Source organism: Streptopelia decaocto, assembly GCF_964273445.1.
Source record: "Streptopelia decaocto genome assembly, chromosome: 2".
NCBI classification, from domain to species: domain Eukaryota; kingdom Metazoa; phylum Chordata; class Aves; order Columbiformes; family Columbidae; genus Streptopelia; species Streptopelia decaocto.
In genome coordinates, this window is record NC_138655.1 from 163,398,081 (window position 1) to 163,416,418 (window position 18,338).

Genomic DNA, 18,338 nt, shown 5'->3' on the forward strand with positions numbered 1-18,338 from the left:
GGGGTTGAAGGGCCCTGGAAAGCTCATCCAGTGCAATCCCCCCATGGAGCAGGAACACCCAGCTGAGGTTACACAGGAAGGTGTCCAGGCGGGTTGGAATGTCTGCACAGAAGGAGACTCCACAACCCCCCTGGGCAGCCTGGGCCAGGCTCTGCCACCCTCACCCCAAACAAGTTGCTTCTCATATTTAAGTGGAACCTCCTGTGTTCCAGTTTGCACCCATTGCCCCTTGTCCTGTCCCTGGTTGTCACCAGAAGAGCCTGGCTCCATCCTCCTGACACTCCCCCTTTCCATATTGATCCCCAGCAATGAGTCCCCCCTCAGTCTCCTCTTGTCCAGCTCCAGAGCCCCAGCTCCCTCAGCCTTTCCTCCCACGGGAGATGCTCCACTCCCTCCAGCATCTTGGTGGCTGCGCTGGACTCTCTCCAGCAGTTCCCTGTCCTGCTGGAACTGAGGGGCCACAACTGGACACAAGATTCCAGGTGTGGTCTCCCCAGGGCAGAGTAGAGGGCAGGAGAACCTCTCTGACCCACTGACCACCCCCTTCTAACCCACCCCAGGTCCCATTGGCTTCCTGGCCACAAGGGCCCAGTGCTGGCTCATGGTCACCCTGCTGTCCCCAGGACCCCCAGGTCCCTTTCCCCTACACTGCTCTCCAACAGCTCATTCCCCAACTTACACTGGAACCTGGGCTTGTTCTGCCCACATTCAAGACTCTACACTTGCCCTTGTTCTATTTCACCACGTTCTTCCCGTCCCTGGTACCGGCTGCACCCCAGCACGCTGGGCGGCCCCGGGAGCTGTGTGGGACACGCGGGCTTTGCAAAGCTCCACTTTCCCCCGAGCCGCTTACACAACCACATAAGCTGATTTGGTGCAAGCAGCAAACAAGACTACGGCGCGGGGGGAAAGCTCCTTGAGCACGTCATTTAACGCACGCCACAAAGCAGCCTGCGCTGTGAAAACCCCATTTCGGGGCCTAACGGGCGTTTCGGGGCGGGCGGGCTGAGGTTGGTCCGATCCACACCCCCCGTGCACCAAGGGGCAGCGAGTTCCATCGGGACCCAACGCCAACCCTGCTGCTCCTCCCAACAACCACCCGAAGCATCACAAGCGATGCCCGTATTCCATTCCACAGTAACGCCACACAACCGCCTCAGTCTAAGCGTTACATTCTCATAGCGCCTGCCTTTGCTTTCTTCTTGTTGTTTGCAGGTTTTTGCTCACGGCTTTTTTGGGTTTAATGTTTTTGTGGGGCTCTTGTTTCATTTCTTTTCCATCGTGCTACGGTTTGGTGCAAAAGTGCCCAGGAAAAGGACATCTTGCCTAGTTATTACAGAAAATCACCTGCTTTAAATCCATCTGACAAAGCAAAGAATAATGTCAAAGTTGGAAAAGTAGTGCATTGTTTTTATGTAAAAATGATTCAAGATGAGAACTGTTCTATATTAACCGCATTTTTCTACCCGCGTACACTGTCCTGTCAGCCCTCGTGTCACCGGTTCCACCAGCAATAAAAGGGAAACCCAGGGGGTTTTACTATTTTCAGTTTGAGGCGGTTTCTCTGCTCTCTGGGAGACACCAACAGGGGGACGGCGGATGTTTTACTCTATTCTAAGAGATTCAAGAATTTAGGCCTAAGCAGAGTTCATAAAAACAGGAAAATGTAACATCGCGAGTGCTCCAAATCTCTGTCTCCTCACCCATCAGACACGACTCCCCATCCCAAAACACCCCCAGCCACTCACTCCCTGCCTGTTGTACTGGGGAAAGCCCCAAAGCTGCGTTTAGCAAAACACTAATTAGAAAAGAAATGAAAATACCGATAGAGGGGAGCGCTGAGTGCTCCGGTGACATCCCGCCTGTGCCACAAGCAGCTGCCTTCACCCCATTCAAGACACCAGATAATACTTGTTTTAGGGGTAGAACTGAGTTTACCAAGTGTGCTCAGGCTCAGAATTCCTCTTTTTAAGCCATTTGCCCTTCAGAAGTTATTTGTCTGTAACGTGTACGCAGACTCGTAACGGGCAAGTTCACGGTGAGGAAGCTCGAGCTGCCCAAAGAGGTGTCGGGGACAGGGAGAAGCGCTTGTCACTTGTGAGAAGTGACAAAGCCTGTGCCGGGATGCCCGCGCGGCACGGCCGAGGGTGCCGGCTCCATGTCCATCTGAACACACAGCGCTTGGGTGCCCTTGGAGGCAGGGGAGCCCGGCTGAGCAGAATAGAGCCGCTCATACCGCACGGGAATTCCCCAAAGGATTGCGCATTTGAGGCAGACCCAATCTAAACCAGAAATAAGGGTTGGAAAGGTTTGGTTTTTTTCAATACTAGTAGGAACTATATAGAACTTACCCCAAGAAAACAGATTATTTAGAGCTTTCAGGTGATGACAGAAATCAAAATCAGGTATCTATGGCAAAAAGAAGTTGGTTGTCTGGCATGGAGCTGATTGCACCTGTGCTGCGGGGTCCTGTCTAATCCAGAGGTCCACGGCAACACTGGCTCATCTCCACCAAAACTGCCTGTCATGAAGCAAGCTGGTGTCTGCTTCAGCTGCTTCCTCCTGCACACAAACGCTCTTCCCCTGTTCAACCCTCCAGAGCGCTTCAAGAAGTTATCTTCATGGTATGAGAGACTCACGGGCATTGGAAGGTGCGGGTGGAAGCGGCGTTCACAGTATCACAGTATCACAGTATGTTTGGGGTTGGAAGGGACCTCAGAAGCTCATCCAGTGCAATCCCCCCATGGAGCAGGAACGCCCAGGTGAGGTCACACAGGAAGGTGTCCAGGCGGGTTTTGAATGTCTCCAGGGATGGAGACTCCACAACCCCCTGGGCAGCCTGGGCCAGGCTCTGCCACCCTCACTGTGTCAAAGGCTTTGCTGAAGTCAAGGTGACCACATCCACCGCTCTGCCACCATCCATCCACCTTGGTACATTCTCATAAAAGGCTCTGAGGTTGGTCAAGCATGACTTCCCCTTGGTAAAGCCATGCTGACTGCCACTAATAACCCTCTCATGCTTGATATGCCTTGAGATGGCACCAAGGAGAAGCTGTTCCATCACTCTCCCAGGGACAGAGGTGAGGCTGACTGGTCTATAATTACCCGGGTCCTCCTTCTTGCCCGTTTTGAAGACTGGAGTGACATCTGCTTTCCTCCAGTCCATTCTGACCGGAACGTTCACCAGAACGGCTGGAGTTCTAACGCAGCTCAGAACGCGGCAGCGCGAGTGCCGGCTGCGGGACGCGCTCCCCGCCGCGCCCAACACGCACCCCTAGATCACCCCCACCCGAAAGGGACCGTCCACCCACCCGGACCGGGAGAGCACGAGCCCCCAGCACCCCCAGCCCTGCAACGCAATGCACAAACGTGCCGATTGCCAAACCAGCTGCTGCCAAACCCGCCGGGCGCTCCGAGCGGCGACGCCGGAGCAGCTCAGCGTTCACCCGGGGGAGCTCGAGTCTCCGGCGGCTCCGTCCAACCAACACGCGGCCAAACGGACGAGCTGCACCAACAAAGGGCACGTTGGAGTGACAGATCGAGCCCCTTTGTTCCCTGACACCCCCAATCTCTGACCCCCAAATCACAACACCCGCCTTCACCTCCCCCATCGCAGCCTCAAAATAACCCCCCTGAAAGATCAAACAGCCACCGAACCCCTTTGTCATCCCTCCAAAGAGCTCCACGAGCTCCTGAATGATTCAGTTTGCTGCTTTTTTTAGAGGGAGCAGCAGAAAAGGATGCAGAGCCAGCCCCCCCAGGCTCCAGAGGCACTAAAGCCTTTAGAAATAAAAGCACCTTGTAGCTCCCACCCAGCTCAGCCAGCCCAGCCCCCTCCTGATTCCTTCTCCTTCTGCCCATTCCCCACGCGACCACAAAACCATGTGAAAGAATTTCCTTTTAACTTATTAAATACATCAACTAAACCAATTGTTTACAGACACGTTTCCAAACATCTGTGCAGACAGCACGGGATTCCCGTTTAAGGCAGAAGTAACAGCAGAGCGGTTAATTGAGCACATGCAGATATTAATTACAGTATTAATTACACGTATTAAGTGTGAACCAGCAGCACGAGCGGGCAGATTCTCACCACAGGACAAGTATCGAGAGTTAGTTGGAGATGTTTATTAGGGTGATTTATTGCACAGCGTTACACAGCGTCACATCGTACAGAGGTTGGGACCTGGGAAAGGCCACAAGTGACAAGACATGCACAGGAGGTTCCCGTGTGCTCTGAGAGCCTTCCCTACGGCCTTCGAGGTTTGGCCGACACAAGATTCAAGGAGAGGAACACATTTGGCCACCTGGCTTTCCGAGAATCAAAACTGGAAATGAAAGATGCGCTCCCGCGGATTCATTGACTTACTGCAGGTTCATGGGCTGCACTGAATTGCTGGCAAGATCCAGGAGCGATAAAAGACACAGCGCTGCACACTGAGCCCCAGCATCCCCTGCCCACGCGCTCAGCCTCCCAGGACACGAATGCCACCTTTCTGCCCCAAAACAAGCAAAATGTGCCACGTGGAGGAGCTTTTGGTGAGGAACAAACACCCCCTTCCTCCTCTATGTACCAATTCACAAACCTGACGACATTGAAAATAAAATGTGGGCAGGAAAAGCAAAAAGCAGCAGAGGAATGGGATGAACACTGATGTGAGCAGCGGGGACGCTGACCGGACCCCGGGTGCCCTTTGCTTTGGTAGCTCCCCCACCCCTCCAAAAACAGCCACAAGAAACTCCTCTCCAGCCCCTACTTTAAAGCACTATTGCATTTCAATAACATAAGAAACTCCTCTCCAGCCCCTACTGTAAAGCATCATTGCATTTCAATAACATAAGAAACTCCTCTCCAGCTCGTACTTTAAAGCATCATTGCGTTTCAATACCATAAAGCACGTGCAGGGGTTGGGGGAAGCAGGTCTGATATTCAGCAAATCTGTTATTCCACCTGAAAAGTTCTCTCTAGTTACTCTATTTCTAGGGCAGAAACAGTCAAGCCCGCTTAAGGCAAAAGGTGAGACAAACGGACGTGTGGAAGCGAGTTCAACGCCTCCACGCTCACCATCACGCTGGTTTGCTCCCTAATCAACCACATGAAAAACAAAGGCTACAAAGAGGTCTTTAAAAATAAAGCCAAGAACGGAACAATCTCCTTTTATAGTGACAAAGGGCAAATCCCCCCATGGGAGGTGGAGGCTCCCACGTGGTTTGGTTTATTGGCAATAAAGCCTGCAGGACAGCGGGGAATCTGTCCCAGCGCGGAGCCCGAGGGCCGGTGACACCGTGGCTGTGTCCCACGGGGAAACGCTGCTTGTGTGGGGACGCTGGGCCACTGGTGGTGGTAGCTCTGCCGGGCAACCCGCATTTCTCAAAAGGACAATCACCACCCTCCTTGTGCAGAAACTGGCACCAGAAGGATGGCACCCACTAACGAGGCTTTCAATGGCGGGGAAAGCAATTAATTGGCACCCAATTAAGAGAACAAAAGGCTCCGGTCCCCATGCGCATCACCGAAGCGTGGCAGCAGCTCCGGCCGCCCGCGCCCTGGGTGGGGAGCACGTCGGGTCTCCCATTTAAAAACATACCAAAATCAAGATTGGACAGGGCGCTATTCGAAGGAGATCCTCAAAGAAAACCCTCTGGTAGCGTGAGGAGTTTTCATTCAACGTGCAATGTTCTTCCAGTAAGTCTTGAGTATGGTAATGCAGTCAAGGGCACCAGCAGAGCATCAGGAATATTCAGGTGCAAGATACTCTCTTCACAACGAAAAGAGATCAGTTTGAGGCAAGTGAGGGTCTTCTCCTGCTACCTTTGGCAATGTGGGAGCCACGGCCGACCTCACGCTGCGTCTGGGTCCAAATAAACCCTGTGCTCTCATTGGGTGGTGTAGGCAAATACCTTTAGCTGCTCAACACAATGACCCTCAAACAAAACATCGGCTCATCTACATCAACCTCGTCTCATGCAAAATACCAAGCGGCCTCTCTAAATGATTTCCATCTTTTGCATTTTATCTGTCGAACCAACGCTTTTGTGTCTGGAAAGCTGGGCAGCCCTATGGAGACAGCAGGAATTGCAACGCGCTTGCTGGCCTCTCGGAGCTCCGTTGGAGGCTAAAACAGGCCCTTTCGTGTTGCTGGAAACTGCTGGAATTACGTGAGCAGAGATTTGAAACCCACATCCTTTGTCTCTCTCTGTTTTGGAAGGGATGGATTATTTTTCACGCAGGTAAAGCTTCATCCAAGGCTGCCATTAGCAAAATGAAGCCAGAGGCCATTTCTGCCTTCCTCGCCAGGCCTGCAGGGAGCAAAGCGCCTCCGGAGCCAGGAACTTGCGTTTGGTTGTTTCCTTCACGCTCCCACTTAACGGCAAGTGCTCGAAGCCCATAATCCATCCCTCACAAACCAGAGACAACCTGCGGGTGCCTCAGCAAACGCAGCTTTTCCTAATGGGTTTCTCAAGTCTGCGTAACAAGCGCTCTGATGCAAAACCACCCGTTTCGAAGCCAAGGCTATTAAAGAGAGAATCCCGCTGTGCGAGGGTTGGAAGCAGCGGGGGTAGGGCAGGTACAGCTCTACGAGGCCGCGGTGAGTTCGGGGAGCAGGGAAGGAGCTGCAGTCACGCTGGGCCCATCCGCTCGGAAGCACAACCTTTACATTCCCCACCAAACCCGCTGTCACAAAGCATCCACGGAAAAGGCTACGAGTTCAATCTAAAAGCGGTTGAACCAAAGCGTGGAGCCGTAGCTGCGGTTTGCAAACGGTGCAGTTCAGACCCAGGGCGCGTTTGTGCTCACACAAGGCCGGGGAGGTTTCAACAAGCACCGCGGGGCGGAGGGAGCAGGAGAAGGGCTGGTCGGCCGCCAGCACCGCTGCCTGCGGCTTCTTCTACGCGGAAAGTCCGAGGACGGAAAGCAAGAGCTCTGGAAAATGCTGCAGGTTTTAGGAGTGCAATGGCAGGTAGAAAAGGACACTGGTCTTGTGTCAGTGGCAGCCCCAGTGTTAGGAGACAGTCTAGGCTTCTAGGAGGAGAAAATAGAAGAGAGGAGAAGAAGGAGGAGAGGGAAAGGGGATGGGGAAAGGGGCAGAAAAGCGCAGGTCGTTAGTAAACATGAACATTCAGGTAGCACACTGCACAACAAGCAACGCCGCACCTCGCGCAGCCAGGAGATTTGCCGAGAGCCACACTGGAGACACGCGAGTTCTGCTTTAGAAGGCTCTGAAAATCCAGCCCGGCTCTGCCACATGCAGAACGAGCCACGACAAACCCAGGTCAGCGCCAAACCGCCGCCAGGAGAGCGGCGGCTCAGGACAGCGCTCCAAAGCACAACGTGCACTGGAAACAGCGCCCGGTGCCACTGTGACCTGGGGTTCTTGTGACGCCAGAAGGACGAGCTGGGGAGTATGAACAGCGCTACCTCCCCAGGTCGCTTCTCATCGGCCAGCGGGACAACGAGCCGGCCTGCGATTAAACCATCTCGGCAGCCTTGATGGATTTCTTTCCAGAATGTTTTCTTTTTCAATACAGGATTCCTTTGAACTCTAGGCAAATATCCTGCAATAAGAGTTGCACACGTTGCACTGTTTGAAAATCACGCGTGTTTTTTTTGCTTTAACGCTGCTGTTGGACTTTTCCTGGACTTTTTCCCTCCGGAGGCTGCGCCAGCCGCTCCTCCATTTCTCCTTATAAGGAAGAGCAGAATTCACGGAGTTTCAGTCTATGTGCTCAGTACCCGGGCAGAGCTCCTGCTCTGGAGATCTCCAGTTCTCAAAACCCCCCTCCAAAACCAGCCAAGCGCTCGCCACACGCCGGAGCTCTGCAGAGAACCCGCAGGCTCGCTCCGGCTGAGCAGAAGGTTTGGATCCCCAACGTAAAGTCAACCGTCCACGTGTTCCCTTTCCCGCCTGAAATACTGAACTGGACCCGGCTCTGCAGCAACGGGTTAAATTCATCACTCTTACGATAAAAATGATGCAATGGTGAGCAGAGGGTTCTGCCCCCATGACGTGGGTTCTGGGTGATGCTGTCTCTGCATTAAGGGTCCGTGGGAGCTCAGGCTGCCAAGCCAGCACTAACATCTCAGTCCGGACTAACTCCAGCCTCTGCACACACATGCGCCAGACGGCTGGAGATAAAGCTGCATGTAATAAAACATCAACAAGTCATCACCCGTTTTGTTTGACAGCTGCAAATTCCGTGTAGCAAGGCTGCCTGGGACCTAGACTGGAGTGACAAGCAGAGATTTGTGTTTTCAAACAGCTTAACGGTGTCTCTCCCCAAGACTTCCCCTAAGCCTGGTTCAGAACCCACCAGCTGCAGCTCTGCCCTCCAAAGCTGCTCTGTGGCTCTTAACACTGATTTTTGTAGCAAAAAGCTGGTGTCCGTGAGCATCACCTTGCTTGGTCCTCTCTCAGCTACTCCCGTTTCCCACCTCTGCACATCCAGAAGAGCCAGATGAGGGCATAGATCTGGCTGAAGAGAAATAAGCCGGGCCTAAACTTGAAGGTGGCTTAGGGTCAGGGACTAAGGGCATCAACTGCTCTTCAACTCGGGAAAAACCTCCATCCCCTGAGCACATTCCTATGTCTCCCTCACCCTCGGATGGAGGAGCACGGATATTTCAGGTGTGCCATGGAGGGGGCGGGGAGAGAAAGTCCATGAAACAGTTGTGTTGTATAAATGTTGTTATTGCGAATAACCTAATTAACGCGCCGCCTGTGACTCCTCAGCCTCTGACACGCTGCTCCTACCACTTTGATGTCACTTCTAGACAGCCCTGAACAGGAAAAGAAATGCAGCTCTGCCCCACAAAGAGGGAACACATTAATAAATCAAAAAGCTTCAGACACATGAAAGCACCTTTGATCAAAGCTGTTAGCGTTTAGTGTGCGAAGAGTTAAACCACAGGAAGCTACTAGAAAGTAAATAACAAGAATATTTTTAAACACAATTCAGTAGTTCAATTTTTTAAATCTCTGTGCATTTAGTTAGTCATACCTGGGCTATCATAAATCCGATTTTATTGCTACCTCCTTCTAGTTATATGTATTAAAAAGGAAAAAAAAAGAGATTAATTATCCTTAGGAAGGTTCAGAAGTGTTCCTAAATTGTAAATTAAGGAAGATGCATGGCTTGCTTTTGATCAGATTGACAATGGCAAACTTAACACAAAGATCAATTCTTATATTCCCATCCTCAACAAGAATGTGAAACTCGCTCACGCTCTAAACAGAATTAGAGCAAAGAAGCTGTTTCATTAATTCACTGCTGCCTTTATGCAGCATTATCTCCTAGATTTCCTCTTCCCGGAGCAGCAGGGATGTTAATGCTGGGGCCATGGGCCGGAGCAGCAGGGATGTTAACGCTGGGGCCATGGGGCCGGAGCAGCAGGGATGTTAATGCTGGGGCCATGGGGCCGGAGCAGCAGGGATGTTAATGCTGGGGCCATGGGCCGGAGCAGCAGGGATGTTAATGCTGGGGCCATGGGCCGGAGCAGCAGGGATGTTAATGCTGGGGCCATGGGGCCGGAGCAGCAGGGATGTTAATGCTGGGGCCATGGGCCGGAGCAGCAGGGATGTTAATGCTGGGGCCATGGGCCGGAGCAGCAGGGATGTTAATGCTGGGGCCATGGGGCCGGAGCAGCAGGGATGTTAATGCTGGGGCCACGGGGCCAGAGCAGCAGGGATGTTAACGCTGGGGCCATGGGGCCGGAGCAGCAGGGACGTTAATGCTGGGGCCATGGGGCCGGAGCAGCAGGGATGTTAATGCTGGGACCATGGGCCGGAGCAGCAGGGATGTTAACGCTGGGACCAGCAGCCTGACCGTGAGCCGCGCTGCTCAGCCTGAGCCGGACACCAGGCAAGGGAGAGCACACCAGCAGCTCTTCCCGGTGCCAGGACGAGCGGCCCTTGGGAGCACTGGATCCCGCAGGAAAGGAAAACGCAAAGTCAAACCACCCACCCGCTGGGTCCTGCGCTGCCCCACCAGCTCGGCGGGAACCCAGTCGGAAACCCAGCTCCCATCGGAACGGGGAACTGCTTTTATCCTTAAATGCAGGTGCTGGAAGAAGACGAACTTCAGCGTGTGTCAGGATGACTGGAAAGATGAATTGTTTTCCAGATTCCTCACAAGTCTGAAATATTGCTCCACAAGTTCCTTGCTGACCAAGCTCTCCTAACGCTATTTGAAGAAGGTTCAGAAAACCTCCATTTCAGCTTTGACAGCGCTAACGCAAGTACTAGAGCAAATACAAGGGGTGGCAGGACAAGGGGTGATGGCTTTAAACCGAAAGAGGGGAGACTGAGATCAGACCTAAGGAGGAAATTCTTCCCCAGTGTGATTCTGGTTGCGGTGAAGAGGCAGCGAATGAACAAACGCATCAAGGGCTGGCGCAGGGCAGGAGGAACGTCCCCGCCGGGCTCCTGACCATGGGCTGGGCTGCAGATCAGCTCTGAGTATTGTGGAGTCGCTGCAAAACCAGCTGGGCACCAGTGCCCAGGCGGTGCCTTCCCAGCACGGCCCGTGGGTGACGTCTGCAGTGTCTTCTGAGCAGGACTTCATGTGAACAAGCAACTTCAAACCCAAAACCAAACGAAGTTCTATTGTATTTCCAATTCTTTGAAAAGGTCATTGAAAAAACCCAAGAACAACCCATGAAGTAATAGGAAGGTGCATTTTGTCACAATGAGGTTTTACTGGCCCAATACCAAGTAAAGAAGCCGCCACGTTTCCCTCGGACACCCAGCACATACCTGGGCGGTGATCTTCTATTCCGTGGTCACCGTTTTCTACAACTGTTGGCCCAGAAGCTGAAGTGTCTGCAAGAAATCAAAGGAAACATCAGCACTGGGTGAAGTTAATCCAAAAATCAAAACCAACACTGTAACGTTATCAAACACAGAGAAGGGGTTATCCCCCCCAGAATTACTTTTTAGACAAATGAAGGCACCTACATGGCACCAAGTCAGTGCAACTTCAAACCACAGAGAAAGAGCTTTTCAATCACAGAAAATCCAGTTTGGTGAAGGAGACTCAAGGCAGAACAACCTGAAGCTCCTTTACCTATTCATATCACCACCCCAAGCTGAGCTTTCCTAAGGGCCAGCACTAGATCACTGCAACTCTGCATCTCCCTCAAGCAAAGAACAAATACATTCCAACGGGTTTGGCGGACGCGAGGCAAGAGCAGTTGACGCTGTTAACCCTGGCTTTAGTAAGGCTTTTAACAGCACCTCCTGTAATAAGGTCCTAGACAAGCTGACAAAGCCCAGGGCAGAGCTGTGCCCAGCCAGGCCCAGGTCCAGGTCACTAGCGGTGTCCCCAGCAGGTGACACTGGGGACAACACTGGTTACCGTCTTCATTAGCAACCAGAATGATGGCGCAGAGCAAACCCTCACAGGTGTGCAGATGGTACCGAAATGGGAGGAGCGGTTGATACACCAGAGGCTCGTGATGCCGTCCAGGAGCTGCAGAGACGAGCAGAGAAGCATCTCATGACATCCACCAAACACCAAGTCCTGCACAAGGGAGATGAGCTGGGGGACAAGCAGCTGGAATGCGGCTCTGCAGGAACAGCCCTTGGGGTCCCGGCGGCCAGCAAGAGGAACATGACCCAGCAATGTGTCCTTGCAGCAAAGATCAAGAGCAGCACGGGCTCCCGAGGCAGCGCGGGGCTGAGCATCCCCCAGCGCAGCAGGGGAGCTGGGCAGCGCTGGGCTCCCAGCACAGGGGACAGGGAGCCACTGGGGAGAAACTGGCGATGGGCCATGGAGGAGATGGGGGTCTGGAGGCTGAGAGACCCGGGAGGGCTCACCATGGGCATGGGGAGACTTGGGGGATGTGAACAAGCACCCCAAGGGAGGCTGGAAAGACACCCGAGGCTCAATCGTCACTGGAGTCCGGTGACAGGCACAAATGAATTCCCCAGAATTTCTAAATATTGGTGCACTTCAGTCATGGCAAGTTTCCTTAAAACTGAGCAGTGTAGAGAAAGGGAGCTGGGGGTCCTGGGGACAGCAGGGTGACCATGAGCCAGCACTGGGCCCTTGTGGCCAGGAAGCCAATGGGACCTGGGGTGGGTTAGAAGGGGGTGGTCAGTAGGTCCGAGAGGTTCTCCTGCCCCTCTGCTCTGCCCTGGGGAGACCACACCTGGAATATTGTGTCCAGTTGTGGCCCCTCAGTTCCAGCAGGACAGGGAACTGCTGCAGAGAGTCCAGCGCAGCCACCAAGATGCTGCAGGGAGTGGAGCATCTCCCGTGGGAGGAAAGGCTGAGGGAGCTGGGGCTCTGGAGCTGGACAAGAGGACACTGAGGGCTGACTCATTCTTGTTTACAGATATATAAAGGGTAAGTGTCAGGAGGATGGAGCCAGGCTCTTCTGGGTGACAACCAGTGACAGGACAAGGGGCAATGGGTGCAAACTGGAACACAGGAGGTTCCACTTGAATATGAGAAGAAACTGGATGAGCTTTCCAGGTCCCTTCCATCCCTGACATTCTGTGATTCCGTGTTAGAAAAAAGGACCAGAAGAGCTCGGTTCCAGCTCTGAGACACATCACTGCAGCAGATACCAGGGGGATTTACAGCAGGGTGTCCGAGGGTGGACGACCAGTGATGCCAACAAATAGCATATGAGATACTGACCATCAGGAGACTGTGTCTCGTTCTGCCATTGCCAGAGGAAGCTTTAAGAAGGTTTACAGAGGGAGCTTGGAAAGCAGGGCAGTGATCCGAGCCCCGGTGAGCGTGGCCGCGCTTTGGAAGCACAGAGCCGGCTCTGAGCTCGGCTTTGCCGGCTGCTCGGCGGGTGCCCGGCGCAGCCGCGCTGCCCCTCGCTCCCTCGACCCACGTGTGCAATGTTTTCTGAAAACGCCGCTTGGAAACCATCTTTGGGAACAATTAAGGAATTTAATCAACAGAACATATATTTTTTAAAGCGGGCTGCCCACACGGCCCCTCTGCAGGACACAGCGGGGGAACGTCACACGGCCATTCACCTGCAGTGACAACAGCGTCCGCGCACGAGCCTTAAAATACTTTCCAATATCTTCTTAAACAACCTCTGCTCATTTTCTAAGAATTTATCCCGATTTCCCAGTTGTGAAGTAGTGAAGACAAGTCACTGCAAGGGCAATGCTGAGCAGTATTAGCGAAGAGAACCAAGCAGCGGGAGCTCCAGCAGCAGCTCAGCTCCTGGGGCCATTAGTTCTGCTCAGTGTGGAGCACAGAAACCTCAGGGCAGCGGCTTCAAAAAACCCTACAAGTCAATAAAGGAAAATCACTCCCCAAGAGCCGCACGTTCAGTACCCGGAGCTGCTGCTGCCCCTCCCTGGGCTGAAGCGGGTTTAGAACAGAGCTGCGTTCCCATTGCATTCACACAGTGCTCCAGGGCTGCATCCGGAGCTCGGTGGAGCCAAAGGAAAGGCTTCCCAGTCGCTGCAGCGGCTCTTCCTGCTGCTTTATGGAAATGCAACAGGAACTTGCCAGACAGCTCTAGGAAAACACACACCTACATCCTCCCGAGGAGCTGAAGACAGCCCAGGAATCCCTGCACCTGTTTCTTGGCAGTTCAACGCACCAGCTCCTCCTGCTGTCAGGCTTTACAAGGCCTGGGATTTACTGTGACGGTAGCACTGTCTCAACTGGGAGAGCCACTGCCCGTCACTGGGTCTACTGGGCAGTTCAAGGAAGGAGAAATGAGGGTGATGGGATGGATTGAGATACACTGGCTACAAAGAATTACGTCCAGGAGCCATGTAAGTCCTGCTTAAACTTCTGCTCTACAGTGAGGAAGCTGCTGCTTCGCCCAAGTGTGACAGCCATGAGTTTTCTTAAGTCCAGCTCAAAAGGGTGTCGTAACGCTGGCTTAACGGAGGCGGCTGGCGACGGAGCAGGGGCCGTGCAAGACGTCTCTAGTCTGCACTCACGCAATGTATCTGGGGTTTGGGGGGGGATAATCAGCAGCCCCCACTACCACGACCCACAAACCCACTCCCACTTCTTCAGTATTTAAACTGCGATTGAACCCTGGAGCGCAAGTTCTGTTTTAAACCGGACAAAACGATGGCGTGTTGGTTTCAGCTTCGTTCGCGCCTGGTCACGGCACCTGTGTGGCCAATACAAAAGCCCTCCCCAAACATAAGCCAAGCCTAGCAAACACGGTGGACAGGAGAAAAGGGGTTTCGGCTTAACCTTCTCGCGGCTTCTCGACCACAAAGCACAAAACCATCCCTCCTGAGAAGTGCCACCTTGGGCCCCTACACTCACCCATTGGAAAAACCACAGTAAAACGTGTTGAAAATCCTACGTTGGCTTCAATAGCGCAGGAATTGGGGTAAAGAAGCAGGTAAAAATGGTTTCCCTTTCCAGCTTTAGCTCTTTTGGAAGACGAGCTTCCAGCCAATTGGGTTAAATCGAACAGCTCCCCGGCATTAGCAGTTTTTAATGTTATGGCTCTGAATTTGGGCTCCTTTGGGGCAAATCCATGTATTTTGGTGACCTGGAGCGCGTGGGACAGCGCCCAGCACTCCGCCCAGGGCCGAACCGCAGCAAAACACCAGCATGTCAAGATGCTGTAACTCCCTAATCCTCAGCAGAATCACAAGATGGTATTTGCATCTGCCTAGTGGATCAAAGGATTGCTTTTATATAAACAAATTTAAGGCAGCGTTCGCTAAAGCGATAATCTCCAGCAAATGCTTGGTGCCAATATAATCTCCAGCGGCGACTGGGGGAGCACGTAGGGAGGATCGGGGGACACGGGGACGAGCTGGACGGCCCAGGCTCGTTCTGCCTGTTTCCCCATCCTGTCACACGCTGTGTGTGCAAACACGGGCAGACGCAGCTTTGCCAGGGAGTTCAGACAAAAAAATCACGAGTGGGAACAAAAATGTTGATAAGCAGAGTGCCGTACAGTCTAAAAGCAGTTGGTAAGTGCTGAACAAGCAGCTTAAGGTATTTCAATATGTTTAAATATTCTGCCTGCAAACGGCTTGGGAGCAGCAGCCAAGCTCATCGTCCCCCAGTCACCAAATAAAGGCTCCGGAGCTGCGCTCGCCCTGCGGCACAAGGGCCGGTTTGTGCTCTCCAGCCTCCCCTTCCCACCAGGGGAATTACAGAGAAGCCACAGCCGAGCCCGGGCTGTGTTTGGGACGCCAGGGCTCCCACAGCCCCACGCACTCATTGCCAAGCTAATGGCCATCCTCGTTTCCCCCTAACCCGCCCTAGGAGCGCTATTATTTCCTTCAGAAAGAAAAAGCCAGATCTTGAATGTTTATCACCTCATCTGCTCACTGGCTGGTGGGACCGGATCCAGGGATGTTGGAGACTCCAGGCGAAGGTCACTAATCGAGCACAAACACTACCCGAGCGACACCAAATGCAACTGAGCTACAAAAAGATTCGTTTTGCTTTGTGCACTGTAGCAACTGGATTAATTTCACCACTTCAGTTCATAAAACACGGGAAAAGCTCAGTGCTCTATGATGCTCTGTGGTGTCTGGGCTGTGTTTCTCCTCCCCAGGAGGATGCTCAGTGCTCTATGATGCTCTGTGGTGTCTGGGCTGTGTTTCTCCTCCCCAGGAGGATGCTCAGTGCTCTATGATGCTCTGTGGTGTCTGGGCTGTGTTTCTCCTCCCCAGGAGGATGCTCAGTGCTCTAGGATGCTCTGTGGTGTCCGGGTTGTGTTTCTCCTCCCCAGGAGGATGCTCAGTGCTCTAGGATGCTCTGGGGTCTCTGGGCTGTGTTTCTCCTCCCCAGGAGGATGCTCAGTGCTCTAGGATGCTCTGGGGTCTCTGGGTTGTGTTTCTCCTCCCCAGGAGGATGCTCAGTGCTCTATGATGCTCTGTGGTGTCTGGGCTGTGTTTCTCCTCCCCAGGAGGATGCTCAGTGCTCTATGATGCTCTGGGGTCTCTGGGCTGTGTTTCTCCTCCCCAGGAGGATGCTCAGTGCTCTATGATGCTCTGTGGTGTCCGGGTTGTGTTCCTCCACCCCAGGAGGATGCTCTGTGCTCTGTGATGCTCTCGGTGTGTGTCCGGCAGCAGCGGCAGCGCCAGCAGAGCCATCTCGTGGCAACACTTGTTCTTGAAACAGCCCCCAGGCCGCTGTCCGCAGCAAACCCAAGATCAGGCTCAGTGTTTGTTTCCCTATCAAAAAAACGCATGCAAAGTTAAGACCCGTCACCCGGGTTGTGAGCGGAGCAAACGCAAGAACGCGGCACATGCTTTTCCCGTGTGCAGCAGTTTTGCTGCAGACCGAGCTTTGCACCCAGCTCCCCAATAATAACAACCCGATCAAACACTGCAGAAACAACACTGGTCCCCGCTTGAGCGGAACCGGATCACAGGAGCGCGGCTGCGAGCGACGGAAGCACAGGAATTGCAGCTGGAACTTGCTCCCGACACCCAGATTTCTCCTCCTTGGCCCTTTGGGATGCAAATCCCTTGCTCCATGTGAGCACCCCGACTAAAACCCCCACAGCAGCCGCCGTGGCTTGAGTTGGAAGCTCCAGAGTCCCCTGGAACGTCCTCAAATGATGAGGACACAGCGCACACCCAGATCACTCTCCAGCCTCACAGAAAACCCACAGTGTCCTGGATTAGCCCAGAATTTGCCAAATTGTTATGTCCAGACAGGTACTAGAAAGAGTAAAACCCCTTCAGTAAACCCTTCTTTTCTTAAGCTATGCCTTTCCAATGATATTTTCAAGTTAACTGTTATCAGAGCTTTATTCTAGGATGAATTTGTAGCTGGTCACACAAGCGCTCATCCCGTCTCTCTCCTCTTCTCCATCTCTCTGCACTCCCATGGCTCACCCGGCTCCATCTGATCGTTAAGCTCGGCTCATCTGGCTCCTGGGTTTAGGAAGAAAAGTCAAAGCAAAACCTTGGGCGGAGCTGGAACAGCCGCAGCCTGACGTGCCGCCTGGTGACACCTCTAGTGACGGCGGGAGGCGGCGCGCTGTCTGAACACAGTCCTGCCTTTTAACATCAATAAATCAACAAGCGGGGGCTGAAAAGCCTGATCCATTAAAGCTGCTCTTCTCCCTCCGGAAAACAAAGCTATTTGCAGGCAGATTTGGAGCCGGGGACACAGAACTCTCGCTGCCTTTCAAACAGGACTCTCCCCCCTTAAAAACCTCAGTGTTACACTCAAAACGCCGCCTGAGAACAACGCCTGACACCCCGTTACATCTCACCCGGGCTCGTTTATTCCATAGGCTTGATAAAAGCAAGAACATGAAGCTTTACTATGTTTTTTTAAAGTTATAAACACCGAAGAAAATTCAGAGGAGGCCCAAGCACCCTTATCGCTTCAGGGAAAAACTGATTAGGTAAGTTAAGACATAACAGGATCTGCAGTGAATTAACACGGGTTTAAACTGCAGAACATGACAGCCCTTCCCCTCCCGGGGCCAGGAAAGCTGGGCAAGACTCTGTTATCCGCTCCAGGCACGCAAGCTCTCCAGTTCCTTCAGCTGGGGTCTCGTCTGCAGCTTGCCAAAGATGTAGATAATGCTCCTCACTGCGCTCCAGCCCTCCCAAAAAAGGGAAAAACCAACCTCCGAAGCAAGAGAAGAAAGCGCATCCCTTGGCATTGGGAGGAAAGGCGCTGTGCTCGAGCAGCCGGGGAGGAAAAGCCCCCGACGCAGAGTCCGAGCGGGAACCACCAGCGCTAGTTACCCAGCAACGAGCTCATTAAACCCGCTGCAAGAACCTACAGGCATCTGAAATGGCGAGTTGTGATGGGACCGTTCGAGGGGCGACACAACTCAAGGCACTTGTGTTTCACACTGATATCAGGATGGTAACACCAACTGAGAAATTCTGGTGCTGAGACGGTTTGGAATCTGTAACTTCCAGGACAAAGCATTATTTTAAACCATACACAAAAGTGTTAACGAGTCTTTGTGTTTCTCTGTTACCCCACCTGTGCAATGCAAAAATATAAACCGCCTCCCACCAGAGGCACTAGAACTGAATACAACACACAGCTGAATGGACCCAAGCTCAGAATTCCGTCATCTCTTTCCCTGCTTCCATCCTTCCTCCTCTTTTATTACCGTTTAATGAACTCTGTTAGTATGGAAAACTCAAAACTACGTTTTCTGTATGACAAGGCAGCTGACAGACTTCTAGACAACGCAAACAAGTGCCTTAAGCTATAGAAATCCTGGAGCCCTGGGGGTCCTGTTCATGCTGATGAGTGACCATGACATTAACAGTTCTTCTGCGCCTCCCCCTTTCATCAACACTGATGAGCATCGAGATCAAGGCAAAAAAAGAAACAAGCTTTCCTCTGAAAGAAGTCACCAGGTTACTTGTCCGGGAGCAAACATT

The 18,338-nt window shown here is 52.9% G+C and overlaps 1 protein-coding gene across 7 annotated transcripts in view; it reads right to left on the reverse strand.

Annotated features, from left to right (window-relative positions):
* The window catches only part of MAP4 (microtubule associated protein 4), a 152,163-nt gene that overhangs the window by 88,372 nt on the left and 45,453 nt on the right, over positions 1-18,338 (reverse strand). For all 7 annotated transcript variants that reach the window (XM_082046514.1, XM_082046515.1, XM_082046517.1 and 4 more), the window contains exon 4: positions 10,755-10,820. In XM_082046514.1, the coding sequence (XP_081902640.1) occupies positions 10,755-10,820 (66 nt within the window). The remainder of the gene's footprint in view (positions 1-10,754; positions 10,821-18,338) is intronic.